Raw genomic sequence first — 23818 nt, 5'->3', positions numbered from 1 at the left:
AGGGCCTGGAGGATTTCACTACATCACAAACAAAGTAATGAAGTGGCCAAAGCTCATATCAGATGTTTTCAAGAAAAAAAAGTTTGAATCAGGCAATCAAGACAGAATTAAAGAGGCTGTGCAAGACTATGCTTGGTCATATGGACTGGCAGCTGTAAGTGAATTTGCTAAAAGTGATTATTACCCAGGTCCAAGAGTTGGGGCAGGATGCCTCAAGAAAAATGGAAACCGCAATGATGTCTTACATGACGCCTTTATCCAGTGGCTAGAGCAATGTTGTGAGAGAAGAGTTAGCTTTCGGTACTATTCAAGAATGTTTCTGTATTATGGGCCCCTCCTAGAACTGTTTGACATCGCTACATAACATGTGCTGGGTGAAGCAAGAGAAGTATGCTATATTCTGCAATTGCCTACCTATGCTCATTTGAATTTCAAGAATTATTTCACAGAAACTTTCGCTCATGTTGTTAACTTTCTTGGAAAATGGCCTTTGGCATTTGGTAGGTTGCTTCAGAAGCACTGTGCTGTAAACCTCTCTGGAAAGAAAAGGAGTGCAATTGAATTGGACGCCTTTGTTGAAGCAGAAATAGTCCAACCTCTCAAGACCTATGTATCAGGCAAGGAAAACCTTAACAATACACTATTGCTTGAGAATGATTATTAATTGTACTGTCCTTCGATTCTTCCTAATTTATTCATTGATGAATGAATGGTTTCGGCTCCGTGTTAATAACCTATGGTTTGCTATTAAAATATCTTGAAGGGTGTATAAAATTTCGTTTTTGTTGTTGATGATGATGATGATGATGATGATGATTATATGTAAATCTTTGGTTTTTGAAACCATTACAATTCTCATTCAATTGTGTTCCTGTTGTGAAACTGATAAATAGAGCTGGCCAATTTTGTTATTAATGGAATGCTCAAATTAACAGCTTGCATAAACCATTTGAGGATAAAGTGATGGTATTAATGATGTTGTAATAAGGCCATGCTCCCCTGAAGTTACAGGTAAAGGCATTTGCACTATACCATATTTGAAAACCTTAACGTGTCTTAATTTCTTCCTGCAAGACATACCTCTGTAAAGATGTGTGAGCGAGTCATGTCTAGCATTGACCTTTTCAAAGCTGTCAAAAAAGCGTATTCCTCAAAACAAGGTTTTCATGAACATACAACACAAAGACATTCCATCCCAGATTCATTTCCAGACCAACTGAAGGGCACGTGGTTCTGCTTGAAAAACGGATTCTTCAGTGGAAACCAATCAGATGAGCCCCCTGATGTCTATTCTCTTGATGGTGGTGGCAAACCCGGTGGTAAAGTGCAGAAGTGCCTTTTGAATGTCAATGAGAAGGGTACTAAAAAGGTTGCAGATAAATTCAAAGATAAGCTGTATGAAGCCTTTCCAGATTTACACTTTGATCTTCTGACAAAGTAACTTAAGTAGCAAGGAATTTTTAGTACTCTCATGTAAAGCACATTACTAGCAGGATACAAGCAACTGGTGTCTGATTTGACTGCATTTGTGAACTAGCACCCAGTCATGATAGTTTTTAAGTGTTGGAAAACCCAAACCAAGTTGATCGCCGTTACATTTCTGTTCCCCCACCCACTCCCCTAAAGAAAAACCTACAAAGGAAAGATTTATTAGATCCAAACATCTTGCCCGTGTTCCCCTGACAAAGAGGTGGCCGTTTTTTCTATTAATTTTGCAATTGAAGCAACATCCCATTATTGAACATACATTGCAAAGATCCAAACAAGTTTGAAAAGATCAGAGTGGACCACTGGGCCTTCTTTAGCTGACTTCTGGAATAAACACTGTCACTTCTTATGATGGTAACTTTATTCTTGGCAGCATGGGACACCCTCACTCTCTCTTGGCATTAAAATCTAAAGTGACAGAACAGGCCCCAGTTGTTTGAAGGGTGGATAGCACTATGTACCTGAACTTTCAACAACTGAGGCCAGGCGAATAAAGAAAATTATATTAAGAACCTGTATACAGGGATGGCAGAGTGCGTTTTTGAATTGGGGGGGGGACTTTTTAGTGCTTACATGTTACGTGATATATACATATACGGAAATTCTGTGGGGTTGGGGGAGGCGTTTAAAGGGGCTAGGTCACGCTATTTTAGGCATTTTCAGCACTGATCGAATGGTCATAGAATTAACTAAAATATCAAAATAACTGTTCAAAACTATAGAAGAACTCTAACAAAACACAGGGAAGCCAAGAAGGGACATGGATGGACAAAAATGGAGAGGATTGAAATGGATTGAATTTGGGTAAATTTGAAAAACGTCGGCCCACCTTTTTTCAAATTTATATCAGTCTATATCAAAATGTCATTTACAAAGCTTGAAAATCATTCTCAGTTGTTATGTCGCCGTGATTTTGCAAATGAAAGACTCTTGCTCTGCCAATTTGACGTTTAGAGCTCATAATTAACAAAATTAAACAAAATTACCTAAAATAGCGTGACCTAGCCCCTTTAAAGGCCAACAATTTAAGGAAAGGTAGGAAGCTAAACTGGAATTTCTGAAGGGGTGGAGGGTTCAAACCAAACAAGTTTCCAAGGAGAAGTATAATGCATGGATATTTTCTGGAACATTTCATTGTGGATATAAATCTGAGTGAGCTACCTATAGGCTCATTTACACACATTGGTGAGGTGGCTCTATGTTAATAAATCTTAACTGAACCTGAAAGCAGGTTGCTTACATCACCTACACTCAAAGCAACATTGCAATTACTTGCTCCACTAATTGTTTCTTTCAAGAAGCCTTTAAGAATTAGGTGGTATATAAATTTTAGCAACAACTTCCTTCCATTTCTCCCAGGCAAGAGTTCCTTGGCCTTGCAATAGCCATTTAGTTTATCCAGTCCACTGGTTAAAATTTCTGCAGACACAGATCCCATCAAAACTTGGGAGAGCAAAGTCACATTCACTTTCCCAACGATTTGCATTTTTATGACACAGTGAATGACAAATTTAGCTACTTCTGTTTTATCACTTTGAATGCCATGATCTCTTAGTGGTCCATTTGTACAAACATGACATGTGGTCTCACATGGGTTTGAAGCACCTTCACCAAAATATGAGAGAATCTGCACGTGCCTGCACTCTGTAGAATTATGGAAGAAATAAGTTGACTCATTCAGTTTATTGTATCTTTGATTTTTGTTTCCTTCATCTTCAATCTCTTTTATATTATGCAAATGAAAAGACCGGTTTTCAAATTTAAACAGGGTAATACATGTTGCAGGGTAGCCATCTCTCCCAGCCCGACCAATTTCCCGGTAATAATCTTCAAGGAATTCTGGGAATGTGAGATGTATAACAAATCGGACATTTCCTTTGTTTATTCCCATTCCAAAACACTTGGTAGCACACATGACCTTAGCGTTGTCATTACTCCACAGTTCCTCATTTTTTTTGCGGTCAATGTCACTCAAGGCACCATGAACATATGTCACACTAACACCATACTTTTTAAGTTCATGTGCCACATCCACAGCATCCTGCCTTCTGGCGCAATAGACAATTTCACAATTGTTCTGGAATTTTTCCAGGATCATTGTGGCCTATTGTTGTTTTGCGTTGTCTTTTTTGTCCAATACTTCAATAAACAAGTTATCTCGCAAAAAAGATGTTTGGATGACAGAACATTCCTGCAGTTTCAAGGTGTCAATAAGAACTTGTAAAGAGTGAGGTGTTGCTGTTCCAGCAAATGCGGCTATGACAGTTCCGTAGCTTTTTAGTTCCCCAAGTCTGGTATAATCTGGTCTGAATGCAACTCCCCAGGAATCAATGCAGTGAGCTTCATCTACTGCAATTAGCCCCAGTTTTCCAATGGTATTCCAACTGGATAAGCTGATGACAAGCTCAGTTCCATAATTAAGGGCCAGAAGATGCATATTTTCTTTCTTGTTGCAGTAGTGTTTGGTGCTGTTAGTGCTATCATTGGTGCACTTGTAAGGAGGGAGCTGATTTCTCCCAGATGACCACACCATTTTCTGAAGGGTTTCTTGTTGCCACTGCTCTCTCCCCTAAAAACACTTAAGAGACTGTAGCTAATTCGTAGCTCCTCAGAAAGCCTTGATTGTCTGATTAGTGTACAATAATGTTTTTTTTTTTAATTTATTGTATTGTCTCAAGTTATTGCTTCCTTGCTTGCACTTATCTGTTAAAAAACAACCATTTTCCACCTTTTTGTAACCAAGGCCTGGCAATGTATGGACATCATAAAATTAATGACACCACCTCCACCAATGGTACATACATTTACAGTAACGCAAACTTTCAGTTCCCATCTTTAATACTTTATTCTGCTCAATTTTTATTGGAAACTCTGGAGATTCTTGTTGATATGACAAGGAAAAGTAAAGAAATGATATCTATAAATAACTATAAACAATGACCAACAATTATTGCACTTCATAAATTAATGTGTTTGTTGCTCACAATATCGTCACTTACCAATGAACAACAGTGTGCACTTCATCGCAGGCAATAGCAACAGTATTAGACTGATAACATGGCTCTGAACCGTTCATCACCAACCAGTGATTCAGGGCTACCGTAAGGGAAGTTTAAATCAATGCAGCCTTTTAAAATCTCCTGATCTCTCTTTTTTGATTCTCGAACAAAACCAGCCTTGAAACTAAGGGATCTAAACCACTTCACCTGGTCCTCCATAATTGCCAAACGTGGACATGCAACTACTACAACAGCATTCTCAGGAAATTTGTGTCCAAAAGCATGGAGATATTTGTAAATGGCTGGCAGCATCTGGTAAGTTAAGCTCCTGCCGAATCCACTGGGCAACTGTGCAAATACATCTTTTTTTCTCTGGGCAACTCTCTCTATCACTAGTTTCTGTTCTGCTTTCAATTGCTTTAAACTGGGAAATAAGGATAGACTCTCGTTTAAGGCCTTTTCAAGGTCTTCAAAATTAAGCTGAGACACATTATCTCCACCACGAAGAGATAAATTTGGTAAGACTACTAGTACCTTCCCTTGGTCTTCTTCCTGATTTATTTCTAGTTGGCTCTTTCAAGCAAGGTGTTTGACCTAGCATCTTAAGATTTTCTACATACATGCACAGATAATTGTCCTCACTGAACAAAATCTGCTCCAATCTGGCTAGATTACAGAGTACAGGGCCATGCACTTACACTCAACATAAAATACATTGCTACTGCAGTCCCGTACTCGACAGTGCATGTGCATGGTGCATGTTTTTTACAATAATTACACATTGGCTCTTGTAACAGTGTGTCCAAGTGACCCTGCATTATTGCTCCCAAATTCTTGCAGGTTGAATTGGTCGAATTTTGTATTTTGCGGGTCCCTTTGCGACTCAAATTTTCGTCGCAGGCATGTTTTGTTGTACGAGCCAGACAAGAAGAGTGATAAAAATGGCGACCCTGGATGTGGTATTTACCACTTGATATAAAAAATCACGATCTGACTTGACTCTAAGAGGTTCTCTGATTGGGGCGGAAAAAGGACAATTACAGAAAATATCTGCCCTATCGGAGAATTAGAATTTAATTAGCTCTGGAACTCATCTGTTAAATGCATGTTCCCAGGGATTCTTCTTGCCTTACTTGAAAACCTTACGCCAGTCCTGATTTACGTCCCGTCTCGACTGGCTGCCCCTGGGTATCTAAGGATGGGTTTGTCACCGAACGACAAGATATTTTTGCACTGCTGTTTGATACAATCCTGACAGAGGTGGACTTCGAATCTGGCTTCAGTACTTCGTGATGTGAAATATAGTGTATTGGACCCGTTTAGTTTGTTACCTCTGCCTTGGTTAGTTTCCTCACCACTCCTTGATTGACCATATCTTGTATTTGTTCTTTATAAACTTTTGAATGTTTTGAATTTTTGACAAGTCTTCTCTCAGTTGAAATTAATTTTGCAAAAGCAACCCTTTTGTTATCTGGTAAATCTTTGGGATCTCTGATCCATGGGTATTCTGCAATCCAACTTTTGGCTTCTTGATCGTAATGAAGATTCTTTTCAATTAGAGCATGTTCTTTCTCTTCTTTAATCCTATCGTTCTTGCTTCCCAAAGAATATTTTCAGTATTTTGGGATGCATGCAGTCCCAAGATTTTCTATGTTGTAGAAGTCTTCCACGGTAGAGGATGTACTATGAAGTACTTGCACGCTGTTGAGTTTGTGTCTCTCATTTGTCTCTTTGTTCTGCAGGTGAGTTTCGCCAATGCATCTTCCGAATCGATTTTTTTAATAGCAGTAGGTGTCCTGAGCTCTGTTTCTTTTGTGGATGAAACCTAGCGTATTTGAAGCCAATTAATAAGTCTGCTTCTCCTATTGGTCTTGTTATTTCTTCCTTAGTAACGTTTCTGAACAGATGAGGTACTCCATCGAAGTTTATAGTTTGAATGTTGGAAGTTATCTCATCTATGCCGTATACGTGGATTTGCAATTCTAGTCCCTTTTTGTCAATTAGTGTGAGCGTGTATTTGCGGGATATTCAGTTCACATTAACACCTCCAACCTCGAGCACAGATAGTTGAGCACTTATTTACTTCAGTTTTTCTTCTTTAACATTTTTATTTGTGATGAAGCAGAGGAAGTGAGGTTGACCCACAATACGTTAGCAAATCCCTTTTTTGTTTGAATCCTTGTAGAAGGCATGTGTCAATACCTCTGTTGTAACACGTATTTGGAAACGTTTTTTTTCGTGCAAAGTTGCATGATGCCTCCTGGTACAACGTTCTTATTCCTGCATTCCTCCGCATCATCCCTCCCACTACCAAGTTCTGTTGGTTTAGTTCTTCTGCTTCCAATACCTTCTGTTTCTTTGGACCTTCTATCAGCTATGGCATCATGAAGCCACTCTCTACCAAGCTCCTATGGATCAACCACTCAATTACCAGGCTCTGATCTATCAATAGTGCCAATTACAAAGTCTTCAAGTTGTTCAGTGTCAGCTGCCCTAGGACAAACTGTTGTTCAACCAACTGTAGCTCCATCAGCTGCCCCACTACGAGCTGTTGTTCCAGCATCTACCCCACTTTCAAGTTCCAAATTATGCATCAAAAAAGGAAAGGAAGTTTATTTGTCTAGTCGTTCTAGTGCTGGAGCACTAATTGGGAATACTGTAAACTGAAATTAGCAATGAACGCAAATCAACTCAAATGTTGGTCTTTGAGGAGAGGGGAAACTGGAGTACCTGGAGAAAACCTCTCGATGCAGAGTAGAGAACCAACAAACTCAACCCACTTATGACACCGAGTCTGGGAATCAAACCCAGGCCTCATTGGTGGGAGGCGAGTGCTCTCACCACTGGCCATCCCTGCATCCCAATCAAGCAGAACAATGTCTTCAAGTCAAGCTTATCCTAAGTTGAGTAGATTGGTAGAGCAAAGCACTTTAAGAGTAACTGTCCCTTGTGAGACAAACGAAAGTAATCTGCTCATTGGATCTGCTACTGAATGTCTTTACGAAATGCGAACATCCTGGTTGCACAAGGGAAGCATCCATTAAACACGACTTTAGTGGCCCTACAGCTGTCAGAGTGTGATTCCCCTGGGTACACCGCCAAGAAGGTTTTTTTTTTTTTTGCTGGAGCTTGTCAGCAGTTGAATCTTAGAGCTAAAGTTTCTAATGCACCTGTCAATTGAAACCCCCACCCCAGGGAAGTAAGGGGCATTAGCCTTGGAGTAGAAAAAAAATGTGATAATGCCCCATATACATGGGCCCTGTTTTCTTTGTAAACCCCAAGTAAAGTGAAAAAATTCCCCCACCCCTGGGACAAACCATGTCAAATGATGCCCCAACCAACCTTCAGACCCTGCTGCATGCCCCACACAGCCACTCTCCCTCTGGCACATTCTCCCTTGTAATTTCAGCGCAGGAAAAGTGGTACCATTTAAACTTGCAATTCTGCTCTTGAGCTCTCAGTTTAATTGGAAAAAATATAAATCAACAAAATACGTTAATGTCGTCCATCTTGAAACCGCCTTTGGGGATGAGAAAGCACATGGATACTACTCACTCGCCTCAGTCCTCGCTCGTCCACAAATGTCAAAACCTTAGTAATCCCCCACCACACGGGCAAAACTGATGCAACAAAAAACAACAAATCCCCCACCCCATCGGACACAAAAAGGTGCCAAAACCCTTAGTAACCCCCATCAATGCCCCATACTTCTCCGGGATAGGGGGGGGGGTGGGGGTGGGGTTTTCAATTGACAGGTGCATAATGTTACCTCACTTTTAAGGGATTCTAGGAAAGGGGCATGTCTGTAAAAGTGAAGCCAGGTAAGCGTTTTTTGCAAGGGAATTTATCCAGACACTTTGCAAATAGACTGGAAGAGTGACTGCAATTTGTGTTAGACGATTAGCTTTAATTATATTCGAAATTTCTTAAAGGTTCAAAACGATTCTCAAGTAGTGTCACAACAGATGTTGTAGTTGCTTTTAAAGAGACCGATAAGTTCTTTTTTCTTCAGAAAATATTAAAGCCCAAACAGGTGGGTTATAGTACTACTGAATGGAACTACAAAGCTTGCTTGTATCCTGATTTAATTAGCGCTTCATTACTACGGGCCACAGACGTGATACGTTGAACGAGTTGAACAAAGGAGATAAACTTAACATTGCAGTTTGGACGAAAAAGATGCAATTGTGCATTGTGATTTACCGGCAAGAGATGTGTTGTTAGGTAAATAAAGAGTTTTCGCAGTGGCTCTATTGTCCGTAATTTTCAAGACTTCTTCCAAGAAATTTATAACCACTGTCGGACCACTATCTGATCGGTCCTAAAACAATCACATAAAAAATTCTTATTAACGGCAAGTCTTCTCGGTGACAATTAACTTCAGAGTCTCTTTTAACCATAACTTGGAAGGAAAAAAGATAATCGAAATTAAATGGCTGATTTTTGCAGACACGCTTTGTTGAAACTTTAACCGGAAGTGGCCTGGTTAGCCATCTTCTCCTAAGTTTTTTTCTTAGTAAAAAGCCTCAACCTTAGTATTTTTTTCCTGATATTACTAAACTAAGGGCTGAACTTTGCAGGGATACTAAGACCTCAAGATATAAAACATGGGCATGGAAAATATTTGGTCTGAAAAACAGGCCATTTCCGGTTGCTTCCCATATGCTTCAAATATGACCAAGTTGTGATAACAGCCACAGGCTAGCGAAAAAATTTCCATGAGCTAATGTTCTCACCCATAAAAGCCTAAGGATAGGGCTTTACAAAGATGGTTTTGTTTTTGCCTGAAATTAATTTCATGTTGCTAAAAGAGAGATTTGAAAGTGGCCAAAATTGCACTGAAAATCAGCCTCTGGGGACCCCTGAGGGGCTGATATCCAGAACTCGGCTAAAAAAAGTTGTTGAAGCTGAAACTTTGGCATATTACATAAGTCGATGTAAGTACTTTGTGTACCAATTTTAAGCGAAATCGGCGGACCTTCATTTCCAAGTCTGCCCCGGTCTCTCAGGCAGAAGCTCTTAAGGCAATTAGTAATTTAAGAGATATTTGGGATCAAAGTTGGCTAACGTTTATGCTAATTAAATGAATTATTAATGAGGTTGAGAAGCCATAATCTGACACAAATGGAAGTATAAACCGAATTGGTTTGAAAATGGAAGAAAAATTTAAATCACAACAAAATACAGAACAATTTGGACTTAATTTCAGGGTTGCCTATGGCAAACCCAGTCGAGGTCTGCGTTTAGTTTGTTTGTTTTATTTATTTTATTTTATTTTATTATTTTTATTATTATTATTATTTTTTTTTCCGTGTCGGTAAAAGTCTTGCCTGTCACTCCCCTGGTAAGTGGTGTCTTTGTAAATAGAGCCTTCTGCGCGTATTTTTTTAGGATCGAGAGGGTAGTGGAACTGCGTAAATTTCTCTGGTGGACACAGTAGAATCATTAACTTAGCCTGCAATGGCATCGAAAGTCATGTAACACGAATGGCGTTTTAGTGGATCCTTAAACAAAATATACCCTTATGGAGCTCAATAATGGAAAGTCAGTTGGATAAACTAGACAGGCGGTGAAATACCAACACCTGGAATCTCAAAAGCGACGAGTACTGGACTTCGACAACAATCTATCGCCCGTCGAGACGAAATCAAAGTGAGCTGTATTTACCTGAAGTACATTGTAATTTGACATGATTGAGTTTCTTGTCTTCACGCACGCAATGAAATAGACCTTTTCAAGGTTAACACCGCCATTTTGCCGGGGGTGCAAAACTACTGGGGCGAGCGCGCGGCCGAGCATGAAATGCATATGGCGACACGGCTGAATAATCTGTTAACATGCCAAAACACGCGCGTTGTGCGGTAGGTTTTTGCGATAATGATAAAAGATATCCTGACCTTGCTTTTGTCAGATCACATGTGGAGAATTTAGTATATCACAAGTGGCCAACCGACCCTAAACTTGCCGAAATATGGCGAAAACAAGTGGCGAAGACTCGAAGTGATTCCTTCAATCCTTCCCCTGGTGCTAGTGGGACTTTCGTGTGTTCAAATCATTTCCCATGTGGACGAAGAACTCCTGAAAACCCTAAAACGGATTTTCCGTCTATTTTTATGAATGTTTCGGATTACCTGCAGAAAAAATCACCCAAGAAAAGGAAAGCGAACAAGTTACAAGAAGCTGGTTCTGCAAGAAGCCTGTTCCCTAGCTCCAAGGAGTCAAAGCAGGATCCTGAGGAGAGTGATAGTGATGATGAAGAAATGGAAGCAGATGCAGATTACTCCGTTTCAGTTCCAATGCAATTCGAACAGTTGACAAGAGAAATGGAAGTAAAAGTCTACACAGGTCTGCCATCACCAAAAGCATTCGAGTTCTTGTTCGATTATTTGAGCCCAAAGGCTCGGTTTATGCAATATTGGAGGGGTGGAAAACAAACAAGAAAAGAATCGTCTCAACCTCCCTCTCCTTTTGAGTTAGCAACTGGCTATCTCAAAGGAAGACCTGGGCCAGAGAGGAAGCTTCGACTTGAACAGGAGTTTTTACTGACTCTTATGAAACTAAGACTAGCTCTTCTAACTTTTGATTTGGGGTTCAGGTTCCATGTGTCAGCTTCCACTGTCAGTAGTGTTTTTATAACTTGGGTTAAGCTCATGTCCAAGGAACTCTCCGTTTTAATTGTGTGGCCTAGTCGACAACAGATCAAGAAAACCCTCCCATACTGTTTTAAAATGCTTTATCCCAAAGTAAGATGTGTAATTGACTGTTTTGAGTGCTTCACAGAAACTCCAAGTGGACTTGACCTGGCAGCAACACTATGGAGTACGTGAGTACAAGCACCACTACACTTTCAAAGTCCTTGTTGCCATCACCCCAAATGGAGCAATTTCATATGTTTCACCATGTTATGGAGGCAGGGCATCTGATATTTTCATTGTAAGGAATAGTGGGTTTTTAAAAATGATTGAGCCTTACGATGAAGTCATGGCAGACAGAGGTTTTAAAATCCGAGAGGACTTGATGATGCACATGGCAACATTATGCATTCCACCTAGTTGTGCATCATCTAGGCAAATGCTACCACGTGATGTCAGAGAGACATCAAACATTGCGAATGTCAGAATTTATGTTGAACAAGCTATTGGACGGCTCAAAGTTTTTCTTATTCTGAAAAATGAACTGCCTATTACCCTGCTTCCCCTGGCTGATGATATTGTTCGTGTCTGCTGTGCATTGTGCAATTTTCTTCCACCACTCTGTGTTTGATATTTTTATTTACAAGTGTGCCAAGGTGACCACATATTCAGTTTAGAGACTGGGGCAGGTTCATTTGAGAACTGTTAACATGTCAATGAAATGGGAAACTACTACTACACTGTACATAGATGTCATCGTTGTGTATTTCAAGGAATAAGAGCAATACATTGCATTTTCTAGTTCAGATTGAACAGTCCCCACAAAAGCTATCTAATGAACTTGGCTTTCTTTGAATGGAAGTCCTTCCATGAGTGAATGAAATGTTACTTTTTGTACAAAACAATTTTGTTTAAATTATCATGAAATACCGGTCTATTTCCAAATCGAGTTGTATTTACATAATGTTAAATTGATTAAGGAATTGAAATTTGCTATTAGAAATGTGCGTAATTAACCGTAGCAACAGGAATGTTCATACAACATTTTCATAACATTTCATAAAAAATGCATCAGCAAAACAATACTAAACAATAAGTGGCTATAAAAAATATATAGAAATGTGTAAATAACTCTGACTTTTCTCCATGTCTAACTTAGTAGAAATGAAAATGCATCCAACATTCTTAAATTGTTTCTACATGTAGAAAAATATTACATGATGCAATTAAAACATTTTGTAGGTTATACATGTACTTCTTGGACTGGTGTATTAAAGTTCTTAACACCTTGTGAATCTATGATTTTGTCAATTTGATGTTTGGGATTAGTTACAGCTGTATGTGACCATGTGGTGAAACTTCTCCTTGTGAACAGTAATTAAAATTCAATGTACAGTACATGTATTAATCTGAAATGCAGTAATTACAAATTAGGTCTGCAGAACTTGTTATGTCCTCATGGTTACTGCACCAAGCATGGACAGCTTTTTTACAGACTGTGCAAACATGTTCTCCATTCACAGGGATACTCTCAAGACAACAAACTGGGCAGACATGATTTACAGTATTTGAGTTATCAGTTTGTTCTTCTTCCTCAGGTAAGTTCAAGTCAAGTTCATCATCCCCAGCATCATGTATGTTTGCTGCATCAGCCAGGCAGCTCTGGCAAATCCAAGAGTCGAGTGCATCTGCAGAATTCACACTGAGTTCAGCACATGGCAAATGCCACCAAGTGCTGCAGCTGTCACAGCATACACTGTTTTCGTTTGCAGAATCACGTATTTCATCACTCTCCAAAATAACCTTGTCACACTTTGGGCACTCAAAAATGTCCCTGTATCCTAACAGGCAAGGTAATACAAACGATTTGTAAAAGAGAGTGATATTGTTCACAACGTTCAGACAAAATTCCAAGTCTAGTTCTACTCGTTCATACAATGGTTGGCCGCCCAGAGTCCAAACAATAAAGAAGCCATGATTGGCACCACAAACCCACATCTGAGCTTGCATTTGGGTGTAATATTTGTACGAGCGTTTCAAGCGGGGCTTTCCATTAAAATCTTCAAGAAATTCCACACGGTCAAATGTCTTTTTTTCATGAATATTTTCATTTCTCACACTGTAGGGACATTTTGCTTCTAGTGTTGCCAGACCACAACAATGGCAAAAAAACAGGCCGTCCAGGGAACCCGCAAGGAAGGGGTGATTGGGTTTGATGAACAATCCACACTGTCTAAAGCCCTGTAGGCCACCATCATGTTGAGAGGCCACATCTGACATGAATGATTTTATGGCATCCTTTTCATGGGCATTCCCCACTTTATCTGTGGCATATGTGAGACATAATCACCTTTATTCAACAGGTTTGACACCATTGAACTGTAAATGGGTTTTTTGTCATTTTCACTTTTTCTGTTGATGATTGTTTGAGCCTTGCTGTGAAATTTGTGAAAATTCGACGCAGTCACTCTCCCAACTCTTTGTTGATGCCAAGAGTCATTGTTACTCTGGCCACGAGTTTCAGTTTCCACCCTTTTCACTTGGTCACTCGTCATCTGACATTCTTTTAAAAAGAGTGGACCGGTATGTTCCAATGGTTTTCCTTTCATTTCTTGGGATGACATGAAGCTAAGGGCTCTCTGAGGAAGAGGTTCGGGTAGGCCGTCATCTTTATTGTGCTCGATAGAGTGACGTAAACAAGCACATGGGACATTCTCAATTACTCCATTGATAAGAGCTGACACCCTTTCATTGGTCAGCTGCCTATCCTGGGGCTTTCGTGGGTCAAAGTTGTTCTTTAAAGTTAAATTGGCTGCCTGTTCTTTGGGACTGTCCTCCCAAGTCTTTTTGTCTTTACGAAAGACAAGGTTTTTTATTTGAGTTGGAGCTACATCCTTTCTAGTTCCTTTGTTCCATCCTTGTGGAACGCTTGTACATGCAGGAGATATGTAAGCTTTCTTGTGTGCAAAATTTACTTTATATAGCAAGGCTATAACATGATTGCAAACTTCACCAGTACCTGCTGTACATGTACACCAAGAGGTTAAGATTTTGCATTCACTTTTTGTGCCCTCTAAACAAACCCAGACCTTATGTGGGTCATCACGAATTTTTTGTGAAGGGGATACAGAACCTTTCAAGAACACATGCTTGCTGTTAATTGGGCATTTAGCAAAGAACACTGTGTCTACAAAGCCACTCATCCAATAAGATTAGGCCTTCTGATCCTTGTATTTTCCAATATAGTCGACATCTACGGCTTTAGTCCTCAAAATATAACTGAACAATTTGCCATCATCGACCTCTGGCCATTCCTTTACGTCGTCAATCCAAGCGTCACTCGGTAACATGTTTGGATCACTCTTAATTTCATTTTTAGTCAGCCTCCTTGAATATTCGTCTTTTATCTGCTGATAAATTTGCTCCTGGGAAAACTTCACAGGCACATTGAGTTCGTAGGCTCCAAACGCTCTAGCGATCAGCTCAGACTTTCTGCCCGTTTGCTTGAGTCCCCGTAGGGAAAGAAAATCCTTTAACGAGGAAACAGTCCAACCGAGGAAGTCGTCGTATTCAAGAACTTCCTCTGCTTGTCAAGGCGTCACAAATAATTTTGTGGCCGCTCTACCGGAGTGGTAGCGGCAGAAATAGAAAAGGATTTCAAACTAACAGTTTCAGTACACGTGTTTTGATCCTAGATTAAGATATTTCGATATTTCTTCGCAGGTAATTGCAACTCGATGAGTCAGTCATTTGCATTTTATTGTTTGGCCGCGCGCTCGCCCCAGTAGTTTTGCACCCCCGGCAAAATGGCGGTGTTAACCTTGTAAAGGTCTATAGGAAGAGGTTTTCGCCTCTAAGAGAAAATATGTTCTTTGTTTCAATAGATTTTTCGCTGGAAAAGGATTCTGTGATATTTTCTGCCTTTGTAAATTATAATATCACGTTGTGTATTGAATTTTCGAGCTTAAGGTTGAAATGTGATATGGGAGAGGTTTTTTAGTATTGCTCTGTAAGCAGGAAGGGTTCACAGGCCTGTTGGAAGCGTGCTTTGAGTTTCAACAAAATGAGCCCCAAAATCAGTGAAAAATTGTGACGCAGATGAATAATAAAGTAGCTGCTATTTCCAAAATGATGGAATTACCTGGTGATAAATAACGTTGTACGCATCTTGGAGAGTGAATTTTGACTTTGCATAAACAACAGTTGGGCGATTGTGATCTTTGTTTTGACTTCGCTCATTTCATTTGACAGAAAAAGAAAGTTACAAAAACCCGGTATCTTGCCACCATTTGACACAGATGCTTCACTGTTTGGTGAGTAAACATGCCGCGGTAACTTAATCATGGCGCCCGCTCAATTCTGGCCATGTCACTTTCGATTTTGCAATTTACTTGAACGTAGCAAAAATCTCCCAAAATGTTTGTCGCTGATCGTAACTTTTTATATTCTATATTCACGGTTGAAAATTAATGTTGTTTTCATGTTGTAAATATTTTATTCACGATCGACCGTCCCGGAAACTTCCTTCTGCTCTTTCTAAAAACTGTGTATCAATAGTTATTTGCTTTTTCATCGGTATTTGTTTTGCATAAAGCAAGCTAACAAAATCTGTACCTTGCTGAGTTCGCATTTGTTAGCATTAATAGTATTTTCAGTCAGATGCTTCTGTTTTTTATGAGGGGTTTATTGTTTTGGTCTCCCATCCTGACACTAATCCCGCTGAACAGGGAATAACTTCAGTGAAGTTTAGTAGGGCACACTTGTGGTGAAAAGAAGTTGTAAGGGAACTTGAAAATTATCAACATGTCAGCTCAGAAGCCAATGTTTCTCGCTTCTCTTTTATTTGTTATTCTTTAGAGACTAGAATGCTGTATTTCAATACCACACAATTCAGTGCCTTCTGATTTTGTGACACGTACCACAGGCAACCCAGTGTATGCTTAACAGAAGCATCTCGTTTTACAAAATAATGAGTGATTTTCTACAAACAAAATGTAAATGCAGAGAAGTATGACAAGGATATTTTGATCAAAGGACCAACTTTCAACAGTAAAACAGGTTATTTCTTAATAGTCATTACTAAACAAACTACAATGTAAGTGTACAAAAATTTGGTTTTATGAACGGAGTTGATAATGTAAATTGGCCACCGTACAGCTTTCTGAATCTCTTTACGGTGGACAATTAACATTATCAACTCTGCTGATAAAACCAAATTTTTGTATACTACTTCCCTACCGACGCAGCACCACAGTTTCTTTTGCAACTACACCCTTCATACAATGTAAGTGACTTATACTAAGGACGCTTTCCATTTGACAGAAGTGGCATTTGGAGGGAATGACTCTACAATGCCTTCAAATTAACACACTTCGAGGATGATATACTCCTCCAGAAGAATGCGAGGGATTATCATGCAAGTATCCCTTCAAATTGTTGCATTTTCTTCGCAAACTGATGGGTCTCTCCGGCCAGTTCAGAGAAAAGGAAAGCGCTCTTATTACAAAGTTGCAATAAGTTGGGAAAATTAGTAGAGGGAATATTGTAATTCTTTGACTGGTTTTCTCCAGTTCACCGAAAAAAAGAAATTCATAATAGCAATAACTATAGAATATTTGAATGATGAATCCTCTACTCTGACCATGGTTTGGGTAAACATGGGTTCCAGCTATTGAATGATTCCCAGAAGAGAATAATGAAAAGTTCAAAACAAAAGCAAAAGCAAACCACTTTCCACAGTCATGAAAAAATTACATTGTACTTTTTGCTCAATATGCCCTAAACTATATTTCCAACCCTGGTACACCAATAACACATACAGTATATAAAACGGTTGCTATAGTTGCGTACTCATGCCTAAATTCCATGTAAATTCCAGTCTGAGAGGGATAATGTGCACAAATAGTTTTCACAACACATCAAGGGCATACCTTCCTTTTCCCCCTCCCCAAGATCCTGTAATGGTCAATGACAAACTGCCTGTAACCGGCCCTCCTAAATGATCTGGTACTGTTACCCTCCTGGTCATTCCGGATGTCTGTGCTGTTATGAATTGCAAGCCAGAGGACATCTGGAACAAGGCAAAGTTTCTGGAATCTTGTGTGCATTGTTACGCATCTTCACTGTCCACAGCACTTATCTTCTATGTCTTGAGGCATGAACGTGCAGACACCACACTTGCACCATCGTGTTGAAGAACTGCCTCCTACCTCCCCCTATTGGGGAAATAGTTTACTTTTTCTGTAGAGTTGAACTTCTCCAAAGAGAATCTCCTCACATTCATGCATTATTCTGGGTTAAGAATGCAACCTATTAGTAGTAATTCCAATTACAGTTTCGACTAGGCTGCAGTTAACAAGAGAGAGAAAGAGAGACTAAACAAGAGAGCATGCTACTTTAAGAGTGACTTACAGAGAAAAAGAGATGGAAAATAACAAGGCATGGTCATCACAGCCTTTCTTTTAACAGTAAAAGCCCAAAATTAGTGAACCCTTTCACTAATTTGGATATTTAGAATAAGCCTTACTGAACATAGGCTGCATAATAATTCTTTTTTGTTTTGCATTCTTCCTGGTTCAGGAAAGTAATATAAAAAGTTGACTTTAGGGAAAGGAACCAGTTTAGGCGACTTTTGGGCTGAACAAACACTTTCTATACTTCCATTCACTGCAAAAATTCCATGGCCTTTTCCCTAAATGTTTATAGGAGTCGAAGTAGGTGATTTGTGCGCCCTTTTTTTTCTGACATCCAAGCTACACGTGGAACTTCCATTGTCTTCCACAAAAACTTGACTCTAACGTTTGTGTACCTTTCTAGCTACATGCTTATCATTTTGTCACCCTTTCGTAAGTATTTCGCATAATAAATGCAGCCAAGCCATATGTTGAAGATGATGCTATGTTTTTAGAACATTAGACTCTTGCCCATGAAATTGGAATAGTAATGAGGGCTAAAAGCAGTTGAAATCGTGGATTCCTTAGGAGTCCTTCTTTATCCAAGGATCACATGACTAGTAAATTTCTTAATCTGCATAATATTATTATGCTTAGAACTTCATGTTTTGAATGCCATTTTCTTGGAAGTGTGGAATACGATTAAGTAACGCAAGAAAGGTCAAAAACAAGAGGGCAAAGAAGCGAAATGCAACGTCACCATTACTTGAAACAATGAACTGAAAAAACCCACCATTTTCAATGAAAATCCTGATAAAAACGCTTTTGAATTAAGGCATATTTTTCCCTCCAAACATTCTCTTTGGCACCATTTTCTTGCATAAATTACTCTAAGGATCAGTGCTTTGTTCTCGGGATGTAAAGTTTTTCAAGCTTGATTGGAAGGATTTTCCTTTGTCTTAAACTTTAACTTTAACTTTAACTTTATTCATTTATATTGCGCAAGTATCAACTAAAAGTTTTCAAATGCGCTGTTCTTAGGGATTCTCTGTGACATTCCTTTGGGTGTTGTTGTGGCCTTTTCATAAGAAAAGCTTGGTAAGCAACACATTCTTGGAAACAGAGTAAACATCAGTTTCTTCCGCAATGTACAAGGAACAACCAAGATGCACTGACCGTTTCCCTTTCAACAATCCCACCTTTCCTACTCCCTCACTACGTTTGTTCGAAGGAAAAATATTTCCTTCTCCAGAACGCTGACGCATAGAAAAAGACACAAACTATAAGGCAGGCAGAGTGAAAGCACTTGCCCGACGATGCTCTAATGCCATTACACGTTATACAAGCCAAAGTAATTGGTTACAAGAATATATAAAGATATATCTGTATAAGGTAGGAAAAAAGGAAAAACAAAATAAGTTAATTTCTTCTACACCAAAAGTAGGGAACAACCTGGTCAATTGTAATCTACTGTCTAAGGAATCCTTGACGTACATATTCTTAGCTGTTTCTGATTTCCAGCGACCGTGGAGCATGAGTAACCTGTCAGAAGAACCTGACTTCGGTAGATTGTCAGCTATAAACGTTGCGCCACAGGATCTAAGGCTATGGGTGCTAAAACTGACCAAATTTACTCCTATAGCCAAAAGTGATTCCTTAACACCTAGTATAGGTGAGCCTCCTAGGGCCTAAAGTATACGAATTGTCCTTCCTATGAGGTTGAAGTGTTCTGAAAATGTTAACTGATGAATTGAGATCAATGCCAGCTGCGGAAAGATATCAAGACTATAATGAGTGAGGACATGTAGCACCGCCACTCTTAGCAATAAATACTATATTACCTTGCCTAAATTGATCAGTTTTACTACTCTTAACATTAATCTCTAGGTGATCGTCGTGAACTAGAATATCCGAAGCTTGCACATCCAATAGCTCATTGATCCTAAAGAGACCATAAAATCCCAAGACAAACAGTAAAGCTGTACGTAAATCCCTAAGGTTACTGCCTTCGTGAGCAAAGTGAACACAAATACGATGTATCCTGTCGGCTCCTTTTTGTTGACTGGCCGACTGAAAGCTCGTTTGCTGGCCCGAACCAGGCTGTGATTTGGCACAGTGTCGACCGGATTACCGTGTGCACCATAAGGAATAAGATCATGGACCCACTTTAACGCACAGACAAAACGACAGCATAGGATCTTTTAGTTTCATGAAGATGAGACAAGTATTCTGAGACGAGTAAACTAACACAAGGCAGGACTAATTTCACGGAGAAATACCTATACTGGGCAACATATCTCTTAACAGAAGAATTGGCTCTAGAAACCAAAACCTGCTGCACGATTGTACGTCTTTGTCCCTACACGTCAGTCCCCAATAGGAAGCTTCAATCAAGTCCTGAGGAAAACAAAAATACTAAAAAATAATGTGAGGTGGGGGAAAGGGGGGGGGGGTAAACAAATCCCTAACCCAGCAAAATAGTCATTGCCACCCAGCTCAAGTTCGCTGCCATCCGGCTCGAACAACACTGCCAACCGGCATAAAAATGCATGAACACTCAGTGCCAACGGCTCAAGAAGCACTGGTCTATCGATCCGAGATCTGTAATACTGGGTTCACAGTACAAGAAGCCCTCGCCATGAGTCATTCTCAACAAGGTCACTTTGGAATCCTACTATCAGCGCTCTGAGAAAATTGAACTTTCACAGCAAGGATTAAGCCGTCCCAGGAGGCTGAACCTAAAAGCGAATTCGTAATAGGAATAGCTGGTTCACCTTTGTGTACTTTTTGTCAAATATCAGAGGAATCCCTCGAGCATCTATTTATACATTGTCCAATTTCAAGTGCTTTTTGGCTTTCTGTAGTTGAATGGTTGAAAAATTACTTTTCGACAATCCAGTGTTTGACAGATGTGAGTATAATGTTTGGGCTCTTTGGAAAAGAAACGCAACTGATTAACCATATTATATTACTAGGTAAACAAGTTATTTTCCAATGTAGACTTCTTAAAGTGAATCCTTCCCTTTCACTTCTAAAAACAAAAATAAAAATTGCTTGTCAAGTGGAGCATGTCATAGATGAGCAAAATGATATTGTAGATAGTCATAATGAGAAATGGAAAGCAATCCTCCATCACATTCAAGACCTCTAGACGTATCGTGTATATCATTATTGTTATTGTGTGTGTAATTATTATATTGGAATATTATATTTAAAAAAATTAAAAAAGAAAAAAAAAAATTCGTATTACGACCTTGACGCAACGCTAACCGTCCCTCAAAAAGTGAATAATCGACAATGAAGTCCCAAAACTTATGAACCAACAAAGGCCAGAAAGGCGCGGACGGCCAGTAAGGAACCACAAATGTCCCCCTGACATTGCATCGAAACATGAAAATAAGGACTTTAGACAAGAGTATGACCGGTGGCACAACTAAGAAATTTTCATGTAGCCAGTCTTGGAAAAACGCGTCAACCCCGGCTGTCCCAGGATTCCACAATCTAGAAAAATATTTTGAGACCTTCTTGTTGTAGTGGGTGGCAAAGAAATCAACCGTAAATGGTCCCCAAAGCTCGTCCAGCTGCCGAAAGAACCCAGGGGCAAGCTCCCAATCGTCCTAATCCACAGTCTTGCTAAGGAAATCGGCTTTTTCATTAAGTGATTGTGGAACCCACTGAATGTCTAAATAAATTCCAATCTTAAAACATAGCGAAATAATATCGGAGGCTAACTTGTGAAGATTGAAATTCATGCTGCCAACTTGCACAATCCTAGCCGCCCCTTGGCTATCGGTAAACGACTTAACCCTAGAGTTAGGAAGGAATGAACTAAACGAACTAAGAACAAACTGAACAGCTAACAACTCACGGTAAGTAGAGCTCTCCTGGCGTTCTGCTTTGGTAAACATCCTGTGAGCGTGCACATCTTTCCCAGCAATATGGCCTGCGCAAGCTACATTACTCGCATCCAAGTAAATGGATATGAAAGGGAATGCCAAATCAGAAACAGTTTTGGAATTCACAAAGCGGAGATTATCCTTCCAAAACTGAAGCTCTACCATGCAATATCTATCAAGAGCAAACACACTGTCCCAGTCTTGGGCAGCCGCTATGGACATCTGGCAATGCCTGGTCATGATTCCGCTGAGATTCCCGAGAACAGGACTCATAGAAACGAGAGAGCTATTGTAGTGAACTATTGAATGCTAAGCGACTTGCCGACGCGTCCCGAATTTCCAAGCATAAAAGAACCTTGCAGATAAATCAACTAAATGTGGACTTTTAAGTCTACTGATGGGGTAATAATCTCATTATCGTTTGCTGTTGGTCATGACTGTTATTATATTTGGTGGCTCCTAAAGAAGCCGTTTGTTTGGGTTGGGGTAGTTTCAGTAGCCTGAAGCTCTCCCCTCGCGCTCAACCACAGCTGGGAGCACTTTGTTGAGGTGGCCGATGTATCGTTTGCACTTCTCTGGAGTGACAGTGTCCCAGAACCGGTGGATCCCCTGAATCAGCTCCTCCTTGTTCATGGGTTTTACAACGACACGCAGAAAATGTTTTAACTCATGCCACAAGTTCTCGATGGGATTGAGGTCGGGACTTTTGGCAGGTGTTGGCCAGTACTTTATCCCTTTATCTCTCACGAAGTCCATTGCCAGTTTACCTACAATAAAAAGAAATGTTTTGGATAATTAAGAGCCGTCGTCTTTGGTAAAGTCTAAAGTTTATACTGGAATAGAATGAAAGGCTTAGTTTCTAAAGAAACTGTGCTGCTGTGTCAACAGGAAGAAAAGAAAGGGTAATGAACTTACTTTTATGTTTAGGATCGTTGTCCTGCTGGAAACGATAGTCACTATCTGGGAATGCAATCTGTGTAAAAGGCAACCGCACTTTTTCCAGTATCTCCCCGACGTAGAACTCTTTCCTCATGATTCCGGTAAAGATGGGGACAGGAGTCGCACGCCGCTTTGAAATGCCTGCCCATATGTTCACCTTGAAAGGATGTTTACCGCGAGGCTTAAGTTTGCCAGGTGTTCCCTCTTTTCTGAAACATACTTTTCCATGGCGCTCCAACCAGATTGTGCTTTCATCAGTGAGGATGATGTTGTCAAAATCTTCATTGTTGTCCAAACATTGCTGCGCAAAAGTAAGGCGGGCAACGCAATTTGCTTGCCGAACAATTTGGCAATACCGAGGCCCACATTTTCTCCATCCCAGTTTTTCCTTGCTTGTTTTATCGTAGCTGTTGATAAGCGAACACCAAGCTTGCTATGCAGGAGTTTCTGGAGTCCTGTAATTGTAAATTGAAATCGATTAGAATAAATTGTTTCTGTGACCACGGTGATCATTTCAAGTAAGTTCTTACCAACTGCGGTCAATTCGTTGTTTGCCTCCACAACTTTTCCTTGAAGAAAAAATAACAACTTTGATAAACAATAATTTGGTTAAAGAAAGAGCATTTTACCGTTTGAATGAACGATTTGTGTCTAGTATAACCAGAGATATCATTTTTTCAACAAGGTCTTCGGAACGCGTTAGACAATAAACATCTCGCAAGGGACTTGCCGACTCGTGCCGAAACACAGAACTTTACCATGAAGCAAAAAAGAAATAAACGTGAGCAGGGCGCCATAGAAACTTTGATAAACAATTATTTGGCTAAAGAAAGAACATTTTACCGTTTGAATGAACGAGTTGTGTCAAATGTAACCGGAGATATCATTTTTTCGACAAGGTCTTCGGAACGCTGGCTTTAGACAATAAACATCTCACCAGCGACTTGCCGCGAGACATAGGTCGGACACACAGAACTTTACCATGAAGCAAAAAATAACTAAACATGAGCAGTGTGCCATAGAAACTTTGATCAACAACTATTTGGCTAAAGAAAGAGCATTTTACCGTTTGAATGAGGGATCTGTGTCAAATATAACCGGAGATATCATTTTTTCGACGAGGATCTTAAAGAACACAAAATTCAGACAATAAACATTTCACAAACGACTTGCCGACACGTGCTGAAACACAGAACTTTCCTTGTAAAAACATAAAGTTCACGTGTTGAAATAGGGACTTCAAGCGACTGTTTCAATTTTCTTCCCATTTTTGGTAGATTAAGATCGAGCAAGTTTGTTGGTGAATTTGCGAAGTGATCAAAAACTCGAAATATGATAGCTTTCATTTATCAGCGTGAGGTTTTAACAATATGCAAATTTCGCTTTGAAGCCTTTTTCATTCCCATTCTTTGACCAACAATGCTTCATATAAAGAAACTTATAGGAATGCATAACAAAGAGACATATACGCG

At 39.7% G+C, this 23818-nt stretch overlaps 1 protein-coding gene and 1 pseudogene across 1 annotated transcript; one reads left to right on the top strand and one right to left on the bottom strand.

Annotated features, from left to right (window-relative positions):
• Positions 1-2689: 2689 nt before the first annotated feature.
• On the bottom strand, positions 2690-10178 carry LOC138031624 (ATP-dependent DNA helicase RecQ-like; annotated as a pseudogene).
• A 146-nt stretch (positions 10179-10324) lies between these two features.
• LOC138031623 (uncharacterized) lies at positions 10325-11750 on the top strand. Its single transcript, XM_068879284.1, has 2 exons — positions 10325-11104; positions 11268-11750. The coding sequence occupies exons 1-2, from the start codon at positions 10325-10327 to the stop codon at positions 11748-11750; spliced, it is 1263 nt and encodes a 420-aa protein (XP_068735385.1).
• Positions 11751-23818: the final 12068 nt, after the last annotated feature.

Source organism: Montipora capricornis, chromosome 14, assembly GCF_036669925.1.
Source record: "Montipora capricornis isolate CH-2021 chromosome 14, ASM3666992v2, whole genome shotgun sequence".
Classification (NCBI taxonomy): domain Eukaryota; kingdom Metazoa; phylum Cnidaria; class Anthozoa; order Scleractinia; family Acroporidae; genus Montipora; species Montipora capricornis.
The sequence above is the reverse complement of the archived record's forward strand: the minus strand, read 5'-3'. Positions and strand labels throughout refer to the sequence as shown.

What these genes read in the sequence shown, in the direction of transcription:
- LOC138031623 (XM_068879284.1), top strand. Translation starts at nt 10,325, where the DNA reads ATGCCAAAACACGCGCGTTGTGCGGTAGGTTTTTGCGATAATGATAAA. An exon ending in TCCATGTGTCAGCTTCCACT is followed by an intron (nt 11,105 to 11,267) that starts GTCAGTAGTGTT and finishes AGTGCTTCACAG; the next exon opens with AAACTCCAAGTGGACTTGAC.